Source organism: Notothenia coriiceps, unplaced genomic scaffold (genome assembly GCF_000735185.1).
Source record: "Notothenia coriiceps isolate Sejong01 unplaced genomic scaffold, NC01 NC01_scaffold00017402, whole genome shotgun sequence".
Taxonomy (NCBI): Eukaryota; Metazoa; Chordata; class Actinopteri; order Perciformes; family Nototheniidae; genus Notothenia; species Notothenia coriiceps.
Window position 1 is genome coordinate 33,499 of NW_011350103.1, and position 14,917 is coordinate 48,415.

Below are 14,917 nucleotides of genomic sequence, written 5' to 3' on the forward strand. Positions count from 1 at the left end.
TCAGTATCAGCATGTCCTCTGGTGCATAGATTACATTTCAAATCAGAAACAAAGAAGGGAGGAAAATAAAGACGAAGAAGATTCAGGAGGCTTTTCTGCTTATGGTTTTGTTTTGCAGGAAGGTTTCAAAGACAGAAGTCAAAACAACACATGTTGTCAACATGGGAACAGCTGGTAAGAGCGGCTTCATGGGGCGGAGGAATGTCAAGAGTTATAGATATTTTATCCATCAGGACAAAATAGCCAGACTTGTTTGAAACTACGCACAGGAGCAGTGTGAAATTGAAATGATGCAACTCACCTCACGCTAACCATTACTAACTTTAACCATGACCAATCTCACAACATGCTTTGAACTAAAAAACCACATGATGTTTGTTTTTTTAAATACATGCCAATATACCCCCATGGAAATAAATGTGTATTCTGCTAACAGTAAAGTAATGAATTTCAGATGCCCAGTATTGGAGTGTCAATCAGACAGTCAGCTGCAGCGCTCTTACGATTGGCTAAAACTCAACAGTATATTCTGCACAGAGTATGACTTTGCCATATTTAAAGAGTTAAATAAACAGCCAGTTGAGTAGGCATGTACAGTTTCCTCAACATAGTTTCCTTTTTAAGTCAACACCACTCAGAAAAGATACACCAATAAACCATAAGTAAAAACCAAATGACAAAACAGCCCAGTTTCTCCGTTTGTCTAAACATTACTCTGAGAGCTTTTTCCATTACCGTGTTGAACTGAAACATCCAGCACTGCTCTCTACCCAGGTTTAAAGCGATGACTGACTATAGAAAATACAGAAAAAAGCTAATTCTTGATGACAGAATTGGAAAAATACAGCAGTGCAGCCCTAAACGTATAAAGCAGTGACCTTTGACACACAACATTCAAGTCTAAGTCCTTCTTCCTGCGAAACATAACACAGCTGCTTTTCCAATCTGTCATAGCAACCAGCTTGTCACAGCTTGCATACAGGGAAGTATGGACCATTTCCAAGAAGTGAATGATCATTGCTTTGCATTCACATTTACAGGGGAAAAGAAGATAACATATAGAGTAAGTGATGGAACACAAAGACAATTACAACTACATCTACACCTAGTATGCAAGTGTAGTTGTAGGGAGCTTTTGGGGAATTGAAGTAAATATTTCAGTGTTTTCCAAAATTGCGATTGCTTTTAATACTTGACTTTATTTATGTTTTTCAACTGTCTGAACAATATACAACAATTTTCCTTACGCAAATAATGAATCGATTAATCAGGGAAATAATTGGAATACCCAAGGGTGGACTGAAGCTTGAATGATGGTGCAAAGTACAGATCAGAAACTCAAATAGTACAAAACAAGTAAAGCAAATTCTCCTGTCCTCTGTGGTAAAGCTAAAACATCACATAGTCATGTATGTTGAGGTTGAAACAGAGGATTATCTCCCCGTTAGTGAGTTTGAACACCCAATCTGTCACTGTCTCACCACTAAGAGGGCTTCCTGACAGAGCTGTCGAGTCCCACTAACTCCATTTCACTCCATCAGCTCGATAGCATCGACAGGCCCAAACAGGACCCGGCCCCCGTCGAGTCTGACGTTAAGAGAAGAATATACATCTAAGTGGAGTCTGAGAAGCGACTCCTAGAGACTTAAAACCACTTTATAATACTTGACCGACAACTTGAGGAAAAGCAGGCGCACTCTACCTGTGTCAAAGTGAGGCCATGCTCCTCATCATCATCATCATCAGTCTGGGGTAGACCAACCTAAATGCTTCCAGACTTTCACGCCCTGTCTCCTCTCATTTCTTCTTACTGCATCTGCTCCCCAAAAAAATAACATCTACATCATAGCTCCTCTCCTAATTTCTTCTGCACAAACTCATTTTGGTTCCAGGTCATCTCTTATTCTTTTCCAGATGGGGTTTTAATTTGACTACAGAGAGAGCATGAATATAATCTTATAACTGCTCATTAAGCTACAATAAAAATGTATGGGCTTTTAAGCAAGTGCTGACAAACATAATGTATTTTACAGTGGGTAATGTGTTAGACTTATCTGCATGTTTTTAGACTGCTGACCCCAAAAGAGTGTAGCATTGCTAATGTGAAAGCCATGCTGTGGTCCAAATATTTATAATCTTCAGATAACATCTCAGAGCATCTGGTTTCTGCCTCCCAAGCGCTTGACTTTTAACCAGCAAATCATCAACTGAACTATTTTAGCTTTCTCTCAAAGGCAGAATTGAAACATTAACTCCCAGTATAAATTAAATCCATGACAAGAAGCATGCTGGTGATGACAAGGGCGGGGGGTGGGGGGGGGGGTCTTTCAACACGGCTTCAATTGCTCACTCTCGACTGGCATATGTGCAGGATCAGGAAACACAAGCCCAATGATGTCACGACCACCTGACCCAAGGGTGACAGGTTTGGAACGTGTTCTTGTCCGCTGCCCTCAGGCCAAAGTCAAGTATGTCAATGTTGTGCATGTGGATTTCATTTGAAGCAGCATGATTAGTTCACAGACGCTCAACTGCGATCCCCCTCCATGGGAAACCCACCCCGGACAGGAAACGGTATGTTTTTGTTAGCAACAAACAGGCATAAATTACTAAAATTGTGCCTTGGTTGCCAATTGATCACACACAGCAGTATTGTTGCTGTTTGACATCGACGTGTTTTTAAGGTAATTACCATTAGTTAATGATATTTACATTCCTGACAGTTTGTGTTGAAATGTGTCTGCCATCATATGTTTTTGCAATAAATGTGAGAATTGTTTTGTGTCTATTCTTCTTCATATATGAAAAATAAGCTTTATTTACTTGTTTTTTAAGCTGTCTCTGCAAGATTGGAGACGATTAAAGGTCCAAAGGGCAATGTGGTAGATTATTTAGAATTGTTTTAATATTTTAAATAAAGTAATTACTTATTTGCATTTGAAATAATAATTTGGGGACAATTTTGATTTTCTCAACATTTAATATTAGTCTTTATGATTAAATGAGTATTAGGAAAGCAATGGGCATTTGATTTGTGAATATTCTAAGGATGGTGGTATATAATTATTAATAAACCATTTCCATGGTTACAAGTATTTAAGTTTATTTGAATAAAGATCTTGGCTGAAACGCATTACAAGCAATGGTGTCTGTTGGGTGGGAGATGTTTTAGATACTTTCCTACTTTGAACTTAATAAAATGATATAGAATCCTTTGTGTTTTCATGTGTGAGATTTAGGAATATATTTGATAGAAAATTGAAAAAATGAAGGATAAAGCATTAATAATTTTTATTGAGCTACTGCTGGTGTGATACTACTGTTGCAAAAGTGTTATTATTTAGCATGGAGAGATAATATGGAGATACTACCAACAGAAGAGGCCATTACATACTGTAAGGTAAGAAACTCTCTGAAGACATGTTTATGTAAAACAAGCCCCCAGACCTTTTTATCATCATCTGGTCTCTCAAAGTTGACTACCGGTAGTTTCCCAACATTTGCCATTTAGACAATGTTACATTTGATTTGTAATTATTTAAAATGTTTAAAGCTGATTTGAGATCTGATGTTAGTGGCTGATTTTAGTCGAATGATTTAGTTTAATCTCATGTAAACTTTACTGTTGCTTTATTTAGAGCTGTATTATGACTGTATGCTTCAGTGTAGCTAGTTCATTTGAGGCTCCTTATTGTAGAATAAAGTGATATGGACCTATTTTGAGTTGCATCTTACAGTAAAGTATTAACTTGACTTATTCCATGATTTGACTATTGAGCTCCACATTACTTCTAACACATCAAAAAGTGTGTGTTTTACTTCAAAGAAGGACCTCATTACAATACCAAATATAACTCAATCAGCAGTTTTCTGTAAATACTGGCTTTTCAGGGCTTGCCTTTGGTTTTCTAAACAACCCTTGCCAGCATGCATTAATACCAATTATTGTTGTAGTAAAAGTTATACTCTGTCGGGGTCCTGCCAAATGCATTACAAAGAGCTCTATTAATGCAATTGTAAACAGATGTGCCACCCAACGCCAAAGTTGGAGCTGGGCTGTATATGTTTTCTCCAGAGGCATTACTAAATAAAACGCATTAAAGGAAAAGGCCTGTGGGGTTTATTTAATTAAATTATGCAGAAGTATGTAAAGTACCACAGATACTATAGAGACAAATTCAAAGTGTGCCCCGAAAGACAGAATTACATATTGGGAGCCAATCAGAATAAAGTCAATTGAAGTTAAAATACCAAAAGACCACATAATCACCTACAAGTCAAGTCTTTTATAAGAGCTGTTTATATCTAACCTACACACTATACACTGTATAAAACCTGCTGCATGTACAGTATGGCGTGCCCATGGGTTACTGGAGCACTCTAGTGTACTTTGAAACTACTGTATGTGCAGTTACTCCTGCTGTGTCAACAACTGTTTCCCTGTTAAAGCAATAAACTATATTCCAAGTGTTACTACTTTGTGTTGAACTGTGTCTTATTTTGCTTTCCTAACTTGTGAGGCTATTCCCCAGAGCGACGTCTATAGGATTGATATGTGTTCATAACCGAGCGTATATTGAACTCTTCCTTTAGGTGCAGGCTGAAGTTGTTAAAAGGCGCAGTGCTGTATTTTGTTTGCCAGCAAAATGTTGCATTGAGAAACAACACAAATGTCACAGTTATGTTTCTTTAATAATCTTTACAATGGGAAAAGCTAATTCAACATGTTTATGTATTTTGCATGTGAATGAAATAAATAGCAAAAAGAACAACAACCAACCAAAATATGCAACAAAAAAAAGTAGAGTTGCCCCCTTGAGTTCGGCAACGTTGCACCACAGGGTAGAAAAATAAGTGGGAGGGAACCTGCCATGGCTGAGGAGTCTTGGTTGTAGTGGAAGTCTTGGTTGAAATTGACAGCGAGGAATACAAAAGCACAAAAAAGGAGACGGCACACATCCTCACTGAGAGGACGCCGACATGAATACAGACCCCACTGCAACACTTCACCTGAAATATGTGTCATGATAATTGCCTTAACCCAGGTATAATTCAGGGTGCTTATTGTCACATTTGAAAACTGGTCACAAATTGGGTGCCTGAAGCTGCAAAGTGTCAGAGTTTAGGAGTTTTAAAAGTGCTCAGACTATATATGGCAAAAGTACTGCTGCTGCATTAAGTGTAAGATTTACATTTACTGGGATAAGTAGCCACAGAGCTCTTGAACTCTGATTTGACCTTAAAATGTAACTTCATACCCTGTGGAAATAGCAGTATCTTAACAGCCCCTGTGCCTAAATTGAAGTCATGGTGTACTGACACACCCTGAAGTACACTTCTACATCACTACAGCAAGCTGAAGGGTTAATCCACTGAGTTTAGTCAAACCAAAGATGTTCAGCTGGTGTTGTGTTGCTTGAAAGCTTCTTTTGGCAATATTATTGGCATAAAATCTGTTCTTCACGCTTTTTATAAGAGGACTAGCCTGAGGGATTCAGCTGTTTATGACGTTGTGATGCTGTAAACTGCCAAGGATTAATAGTTTCCATCAGCTAGCCTGACCCAGTAGCAACATATTTTATATACAGATGGAAAACAAAGCTGTTGGTAGATTCTGAATGTGTACGTGACTAAACTAGCCTATATTATTGCTCTTGAACTGGCATCAGGTAACACAGTGCACACACTGATGGTACTCTCTTTGCATACTGTGAAAGGCTCCAATCAGTAGTGTTCAGGTGACATGTGTGTATAATGACAAATAATAAATTGGAACAAGACATTAAAGCTGCAACAATTAATAATCTATTGTAAACAAATAAATACGTTTCATTTGAAAAAAAAATTCCTTCAGAAATACAAAAACTGGCCAAAGGAAGAAAAAAAAGAGACAGCACCAAATGACTCTGACTTTTTAAGGAGGAGGTATTTGTGTGCTTGCTTTATGGACAGCGATGAAGGCTGAAACAGAACGGCTCAATGATAACCCAACGATTTACTGCACGGACAGTTTTATTTTCAAAAACGCTGCACTGATGCTGCCGACCATTCACAGAATAAATACAAATTATTCTAAACCTGGAAATATGATAACACTATCTTCATGATACCGATTATGCACCATTATATCATGTATTTAGCACCTTATGAATATGAGTATAAATTGCATTTCAATGTTTTGTTCATGCTGCTGTTTGCAGCTGGATCAAACCTCAGACTGACTTCCTGTCCCAGAAATCACATTAGGATAAACACATACTATAAAATAATGTATTATGAAAACCTATTGGTTTGTGAAAAGATTCTTCTTTTTTATATTATGTAGAAACTGGATGAAGAAATATGTCTGAATGGTACAGTATAGTTACGGTTACTGTTTTCCTATATGATAAAGACTGCATCATATCATGTAAAATATACTTAATTAAAACTTAAAATAACAATTAATGCTTTCCTATAATGCTTGTTTTTCAATAATTCAGCATTTTAAGGCCATTTTTATTTACGATATGTTTAAAGATGTATTTATATATTTTGTGCGATAGTTTTAGTGGGACACTGAAGTAGTTTATCCTGAAAGACATTGAGCCATACTAAATTGCTTTTCAACATAAGTAAAAAAACACATTATTAAAAACACAAATGAAACACGGATTGAAAATATATTCCTCTGTACAAACTGTATTTACTCATAGAGAGATACGAGAGGTCTGACCAAGAGCACCATCAAAAATATTAAATAGAATATTCAGTAACGAAAACTAGCTACTTGAAAAATAAATCATACTGTACATAGATACACATACAACATACAACAACAGTCCTTTGTTGCTGTTCAATAAAGGTCATAATATTAACTCTTATACACAAATATACACTTGTGTACTTCTGATACAGGGTGAAGACAGCAATAACCACAAAGAACATTTACTTCACGCCTCATATATGAAATAAATATTTTCCAAAGTCATGCCTCTGCAAATATATGGCATTGTTGGACAACACTGTCCTGATTTATAGGTCTTAATTTGGAGTCTCTGCTTAAAATGGGACCCATGTGTTTTGAATGATCCCTTAAGTGGAGCAGCGTTGTGTTTTTGTGCTTTTCTTTCTGGATTCTAATCAGCACCATGCGACTGCAAGCTCTGGGTGGGCTGGAGCCAGCTAGCCTACAGTTGCGCTATATACCCAGCGCTCACTGCAGCGTCTCCGACAGTTTTAGGCTAAAAACACACTCAGTACACATCGTCTGAAGTCATTTTAGCACACACCATGTCTACTCACAGTGACGCACCCTCAGTGAGGAAGATAAGTGTTGGAGGAAAACGAGTGAGTACTATCGTACCGGCTTCCAGGGTCGGCGGTGCCAGGAGGCGGAGCCTGGGCAGGGCTGCAGGCTGCACTGCTCCATGTCGGGGGGCTTGTCCAGGATGTCACAGTTGTAGTCGTTGAGCCTCTGGCCGCTGGGCCTCTGACAAACCACCAGGCGAGTCCTCCGTCCTCCACCGCAGGTCTGAGTGCACTGAAGTAAGCAAACAAAAGACATTTATTAATGCATTTATTTTAGCGGAAAGTACATAATTCAACATTGTCTCTGGTTAAACACTAGCATTTGTTGTGATGTATTACATTCACACTAACTCAATAACAGAAGGGGACAATGTCAGTGTGTTACTATGGTGCTACCAATGCTTTTCGTCTCTATTTTCTACAAAAATGAGTCTCTAACTACTACCATATCATATAATTGAATGATAGTGTCATAATCTATGTCGTAATGTATGTATCTCTTCAATGGAGAATTTCTTAACTGACAATTAGGATAAAACACAAAAGATGTATATTTATTGAAGTTCAAAATGAATGTCAATGAAACTCTAAGTATCATCTCACCTCTCCCCATACTCCGTAGTTCCACAGCGGACAGGGTCCAGAGTCGCAGCTCTTGGACTCGGCAGGTTTGACCCTCTCATCGCAGTAACTGCTGCTGCGTCCATCAGCGTCCTGACAGACCACCACTCGCCTCTGGAAGCCCCCTGCACAGGTACTCGAACACTGCGGAGCAAACAGGGTGTCAATGAGGAAACACACATAGGTCAACAGAAACTGTGTTCATAAAAGGCCTTTATTTTATTTTTTTTAATTCTTTATTTATTTGGGGTCACATTATAGTACAAGTACAATTTTTCAAATCATATATTTTTAGAGACCCGAAAGTGACAAATGAAATAGCAAACAAAATTAGTCAAAGTAAAATAAAAAGGCCTTTATTTTAAACTCAACCTGTCTCACTTTTTCTGGAGCTTTTGACTGCAGCCCTCAGTTTCCCAGCAGTTTCTAATATATGACCACTTGTTATCATGTATGTTAAGTTTGTTGTACAAAGTCACAACTTCTATTGTTTAAAGAAGGCAATGTGATAAGGTTGAAAGCTACCCATAATGTGAATACTGTAGTTAAAGAACTCCATCTTCTAACATCTTATAGCTTAGTCAAGGAGTTACAGAATCCAGTGATTGAAACCAAAAACAAAGCAGGCACACATATTGAATGTAATATGTAAACAGGAAAAAACACAATAAACATCCAACCTCTTATGTTGAATTAACCTGAGTATAACCCAGACTAAACGCTGTTCAAAATGATCTCCTAATGATTGAAAACATCAGTCCATGAAGGACAATCTCAAAGACTGAACAACTCAGCCTTGAACAGAGCAGTAGGTACACTCTGCATCCAATTAAAATGACACATCCCCACTGTGAATGGGAGTGAGCACATTCAACGCTCTCTAAATGTGAGGGAGGACAGCACAGAGTGAGCCTGAACAGCACTGCTTCCACTCAGCTTTAGAGAGTGAGACTGAACAGTGCTGGGATGAATGCCTCTGCTGGGGAGGATTTGGAGAGAAGAACAATGTTGTTCTCATGGCTTTCGAAAAATACCCCCCCCAAAAAATCCTCTATCTCCTTCCAACAGGCACAAAGTTCATCTCTAAAATAAAGTTTCACCGTGAAATAACCAGGGGGAGTAACAGCCATTTGTTAACTAACTTGTGCTTATTAGGTAAAGAGTGAATTTAGCGCCAACTTTAAAAATGTAAACTATGCTCTTTTAAAGCCAAGAAGAGTTCTTAGCTCTAGTGTTTCGATAATGGTCTGGTCTGGGTTCACAAGTGCAATTTCATGGCAAAAATGATGCCAAATTGCACCATGCAGGAAAAAACAACTCAACCCCAACCGCACAAATGCCCCTATTTTGGCATTAGCAGTTTCAGTTCAGAGGTAACAATGCCTGACTCGGTTAAAAGGTGAATCAAAATAACTGAGCCTGACAAAAAGAACATAGTGCCTGGCACTATATGTTCAAGGCCAAGGACATTAAGATAATTAGGCGGCTAAACTGCCAAACCATTTGGGTTTGTTCGTGCTTAATCCATTTGAGTCTCTACCTTGGAGGTAATTTCGATTTTTTCATGAAAACACAGAAATAGGCTCCTAGGTGTCTATACAAACACACCATATAAATTCACTCTGCAGTGCCTAGTATGAGTTGCAACCTGTCCCTTGCTGCTGTTTGTAAAGTCCTTTACCATGTATGGCCCTCTGCCCTGGGAAATGAAAACATCTGCTACCTTCAAGTGAGTGTGTTCACAAGAATGTGTTTACAGACAGACACACTCAATCCTTCATGACAACACCTCACATACTATGAACCGTCAAACATAAAAAAACATTTAAAAAAAAGTACTAGCTGTCTTATGAAAGTCAAAGGCCAATACGGAATATTTACAAGGCTCCATGTGATGATCTGAAGTGGTTTCCTGCACTTGACGAGCAAATAATGCAAATTCTGACTGCTATTTCTCAAAAAAAGATTCTACTTAAAGACAAAACACTTCTGCACAGCCCCATTTCCCCAAAGATCACATGCTGAACATACTGCGCCCCAGGGTCCGGTCCTCCACTGGTTGTCGGCTGAGGGCACGTTCCAGCTGCTGTGCCCGGGGTGGCGTCCTGGGTCCTGGGGATATCCGTATGGCTGGTCGTTGATGCGCTGGCGGTTGTAGGGGGGGGGGCAAGGTGCACCGGTACACTCTTGTTCTGTTGCAGGTTTCTCATCGGGGTCACAGAAAGACTGGTCCACAGGTTGGTGGTAGTTAGAGCAGACCACCTGCCTTGTGGTTCTTCCAGCGCCACAGGTCACTGAACACTGGGGAGAGGGAGGCAAGGTGTTAAAATCTTAGGTGAGGGAGGGGGGAACTACATTTTACAAGCAAAGAACATTTGAAACAATTGAGTCATGTCATTTAATCTTGAATGAAATTAAATAATTAATAATCCTCGAATTCCGATAAATTGCATGCTAGATATCGCATAAAGTTAGAAGTCACAATGAAAGAATATACCAAATGTGATGGTCTGCATTACTATGAGTACTGTGTACTAAACTGAGGTGATTTGAGTACTTGTAGCAGACTGCCTGCCAAGTATTGATTCATAATGTCTAGCCCAATACGTCTGTAACTGTGGAAACATCAGGAGTAAAGATCTACTAAATATGACATGCATTTAAGCAACTTAAGACTTTATCCTGTGGGCTTTGACATTTAAAGGACTTCATTTCACATAAACACATGATTAAAAGATCATGAAAATAATCTGTAAACAATCCCAGCCCTGTTGTTTTAGTGACATCATCCAGAGTTTTGGCTCTCTTGCCAGGCTGGCATTCACAAATCAATAGAAAACTGTCCAAGATCCCAGCGGTACCAAATGCCCATTAAGTTTCAGCGTGATTTGAACATTGTGGGAGTGATTAGTGAAAGTCTCTGGAGTGGAACACATACGCATTGATTGGACACAGTGTTGCATAGTTTACTCACAGCAGACCACTCCCCGGCACGCCATTGGCCACAGGGGCTGAAGCAGGCGGAGGACTCGGGGGGCCGGGGCAGGTGGGCGCAGTTGGACTCGTCGGCGACTCCTCCCTGGGCATCTCTGCAGCTGACGTAACGCGCACGCTTCCCCTTGCCGCAGGACACAGAGCACTGGAGACAAGCACATACAAGCAGAGATAAATATTTGTAGTGTGGAAATAAAAATACGTTTGTATGATGTAGTTTTAAAGTGATTCTATCAGCTTTATTCTACTTTCAAATGTATCATGAGGTAACACAGTGACCGCAAATGAACTGCTTTGAAGTGCCATGTACTATGAATACAATATATATCATGTATGTATGGGTATTTAGTACCTGTAGTAGACATATAATTACACATATTGTTTTGTATATACTGTAAAGCGACATTGATAAGCCATAATTATGTTACCAAAAGGCCGCTTAAAGCACACAATACTGTATAAAGAAATAACAAAATCCAAAAAGAAAATCTCAGCATTCCTTATTATTTTATTCATAAGTTTGCGTGCATTAAAAATACTTTTGGTCCTTTTGTGCCATCGGAGTGTGAAGACTTTAATTTGCGTATAATTCAAGTATCATTCGAGTTTCAGGATGATTACTTTTAATACTTGGCTTGTTTGTAGAGGAAAGGGTCTTAGAATTCAACAATACTTCATGACATGGATTTATGTTGTAAGAAATCCATTATTAAGAATCCATTACATTTTCTTTCATGAAAGTTATATTTTAGGGATTCTTTACCCAGTGTCACAAATAAATGCTTCTGAGAATTTCTTAACTGTTGCTTGTGTCCTGAAATGACTCCCTGACGAACTTTCACTTGCTTACAATATATCTTTATCGCTTCCATCTCAAAGGGACATGGCAGTAAACATTTCAGAAGAGATGAATACCTAATGCAATCAAATGGCTCCAGCTCAAACAGGCATGTTAATATCCCTCTCATATCAGTGACTCTCTAAAGAGGATGGCAGTTCTGCTGCCCGGGGGGGGAATGTATGCATGTGTAGGTGTGCATGTGCTGTGTGTATTATGTGTGTGTGTGTGTGTGTGTATTATGTGTGTGTGTGTAAGACCACACTGGCGCAGGCCTCTTTGACATGTGAGCTCACAGCGACTTTCAGATTGACAGACGGGGTTCAATCTTAGAAACCGTAGACTCGTGTTTAGATGAAATCTGGTTTTCATTTGCGACAAGTAACAATGCGAAGCATCAGAGAGACAGAGGGGCCTCTCAGCCCAGACAGTGGAGCCTGTGTGTGTTTGCACGTATATGTGTGTGTGTGTACATGCAGCAGGGGGTAAAACAGACAATGCCAAAGAGGATTATGATCCTGTACAGTATGTACTATCTGAAGGAATGTTGGGATATACAATAAAAGTTGAATATAACTACTTAATATTTGCAAACACACATGCAAGAGACCCATCATTGCTGAAGTGTGGTTTTCTTCAATTAAACACAGAAACATATACTGTACACACACACACACACACACACACACACACACACACACACACACACACACACACACACACACACACACACACACACACACACACACACACACACACACACACACACACACACACACACACACACACACACACACACAACGTTTTTCAGCAGTATTCTTTGTTAAAAGACAGAAGTTAGTCAGATTCCGGAGCCCAGCAGATTATTTCCATCACGCTACACGCTGAGTGCAAGCATTTGTTTACCATTCAACCAAAAATGCATGTGTATATATTCTTTGGACTGTATAAGGTAAACCCACAGACAGCTATGTTCTGCGATAGACCTAATAAACCCAATTTGTTTCCTTACCGCAGTCCAGGAGCCGTATCTCCACTGAGTCAGCAGCTGTGCGGAGTTGTCGGGGCGAGGCGTGCTTTGCACCGGAGAGGCCCACGGACACACCGGCATCTCACAATCCTAATAAAATAAACATGCAAATTAAGTCAAATTTGTATTATTTGTATGTCAAACATCACTATGTTGAAGTTACAAGTACAAATATTTCTTTACACATTTCAGAGACTCAGGTTCAGGATTTCTCCGGCTGTGCAAAAACCTTTATTGTATAATTCAATTTACAGAGCTGATGCACCCGTCTTATGCAATGCCCTAAGGTGACCCTTACTAGTGACCCTTACTAGTCTTACTAGACAGAATAGACTGGAAGGTCATCAGTTCAACACTATCTGCCTCATTTAGTGTGTCCATCACTGACTAAGAGCACTTAAACCACTCAGGTAAGGTTTGCTGCAGCCTTATGGTCTGTGTCCACCTAGATTTGGACTTTGGGGTCAAACCAGAGCAAAACATGGAACCTTTTAAAGATGCTGATGAGGTTAACCAGGTTAGGATCAATATCAAAGAGTGAAGACCAGGGGTACTTTGCAGGTGCTTGGATCTGCTTATCTCGCAGCTTTAGACCAATTTAAAGATGCTTGGCAAGCCTAAACCTGACAGTAACCGGGTGCTTAAGAAGTCGTAAGGGAGCTGGGAAAACCAATATCAATATATTGACAATATATCATATGAACTGACTGAGAATTATAACTACAGCTCTGCTCGGCTCTAAGCATTTTAGCATCTCATTGTTTTGGTTTTCCATCCCATCCCTCTACAACTGAGTGAACATGAGAGTACTTTGCAGTCAGCTAATTCCCTTTGGAGTTGCTGGAGACCAAAGGAAAGTACCATTTTTATTTAAAGCGCATATGCTAGGCTAATGTTGCTTCGTGTCTACTGGATGTTTAAAAAGAAAGTTGTTTCCTAAAGTGATAACGGGCAAAAAGTGTGTTTACAGCTTGATTCCACTACTTTAAAGTGACCCAAAGCAGAGACATATTCGATAAAAGAGTAGCCTGCTTTTTGAACACATGGTGAAAATAACTTTGAACAAATATAATGCTTGTAAAAAATCGGAGGAATCCTGTAAGCAGCTAAAGATGCTGACGTTGGTTTGGATTTTTATTTCTTAACCCTTAGAGCAAATCACTGTCTCTTGAAAAGAAAAAAGGAATTAACCATAAATGTTTGGAGAGTAGATGAGAAGTTGTTAACGTTTCTTATTTTTGTTACCTGACTGTCTCTTGGCCTTGCCGCGGCGTTGCACTCTCTGTCGTCTACCGTGTCACCATAGGTCCCAGACACACACCTAACAGCTCTCATCTGGTAGCCATGGCCACAGGTCACCGCACACTGAAAGAGAAAATCACACACATATGTACACACACACATTAGTACAAGAAGAGAAGCCCAGTCAACCGCAAGTTATCTCAAACTCTATCTAAGTATGTCAATGTTGATATCTTAGACAGGGCCTCAGTCTAGATTCAGCTCAGTAGAGCCTGGGTAAGAGTCTGACATGCATGCACACACATACACACACATGGACACACATGTTCACATACACACCCCGAGTTTCAACCCGAACCTTAACCTAATTCCTTACTTACATAGGAGGCGATCCGACCACATTCAGCTACAACACGAGAGCAGAGGAAGTGCCACAGGATAGGTTTATTTGAAGAGCAAATTATAATTACACAAGCATTAAGGAGCCGATATATTCCAGCTCTGTAAATACCACTATCTGACTTCATTCAAACACATGTGGGAGGGCATTAGATCGAGATGTATAAACTAAAGACGCCCATTCATAGATGTTGTATTCAATTTGAGCTAAACCTAGGACTAAAGCTATACAAAAACAGTTTGGATCCGAGAAATTTGAATTCATAGAAAGGGAGGTGTGTGTGTGTGTGTGTGTGTGTGTGTGTGTGTGTGTGTGTGTGTGTGCACTGTGGATCAGGTTTAGTCTGACAGGATATGAGGGTGAAGTGAAAGCACCATGGAGGAAATGGCAGCTCGAGTCAGAGCACACTCCTCCGTAAGTTGCCGGCATATCAGGTTACACGCACGCACGCACGCACGCACGCACGCACGCACGCACACACGCACACACGCCTACACACACA

The 14,917-nt window shown here is 39.6% G+C and overlaps 1 protein-coding gene across 1 annotated transcript in view; it reads right to left on the bottom strand.

The window, feature by feature from the left end:
• The window catches only part of LOC104950356 (A disintegrin and metalloproteinase with thrombospondin motifs 20), a 36,305-nt gene that overhangs the window by 9,051 nt on the left and 12,337 nt on the right, over nucleotides 1-14,917 (bottom strand). Inside the window, exons 13-18 of the mRNA XM_010776870.1 lie at nucleotides 14,019-14,138; nucleotides 12,756-12,863; nucleotides 10,886-11,050; nucleotides 9,943-10,212; nucleotides 7,894-8,055; nucleotides 7,346-7,522 (exon numbers count right to left, since the gene is read on the bottom strand). Coding sequence (XP_010775172.1) covers nucleotides 7,346-7,522; nucleotides 7,894-8,055; nucleotides 9,943-10,212; nucleotides 10,886-11,050; nucleotides 12,756-12,863; nucleotides 14,019-14,138 — 1,002 coding nt within the window. The remainder of the gene's footprint in view (nucleotides 1-7,345; nucleotides 7,523-7,893; nucleotides 8,056-9,942; nucleotides 10,213-10,885; nucleotides 11,051-12,755; nucleotides 12,864-14,018; nucleotides 14,139-14,917) is intronic.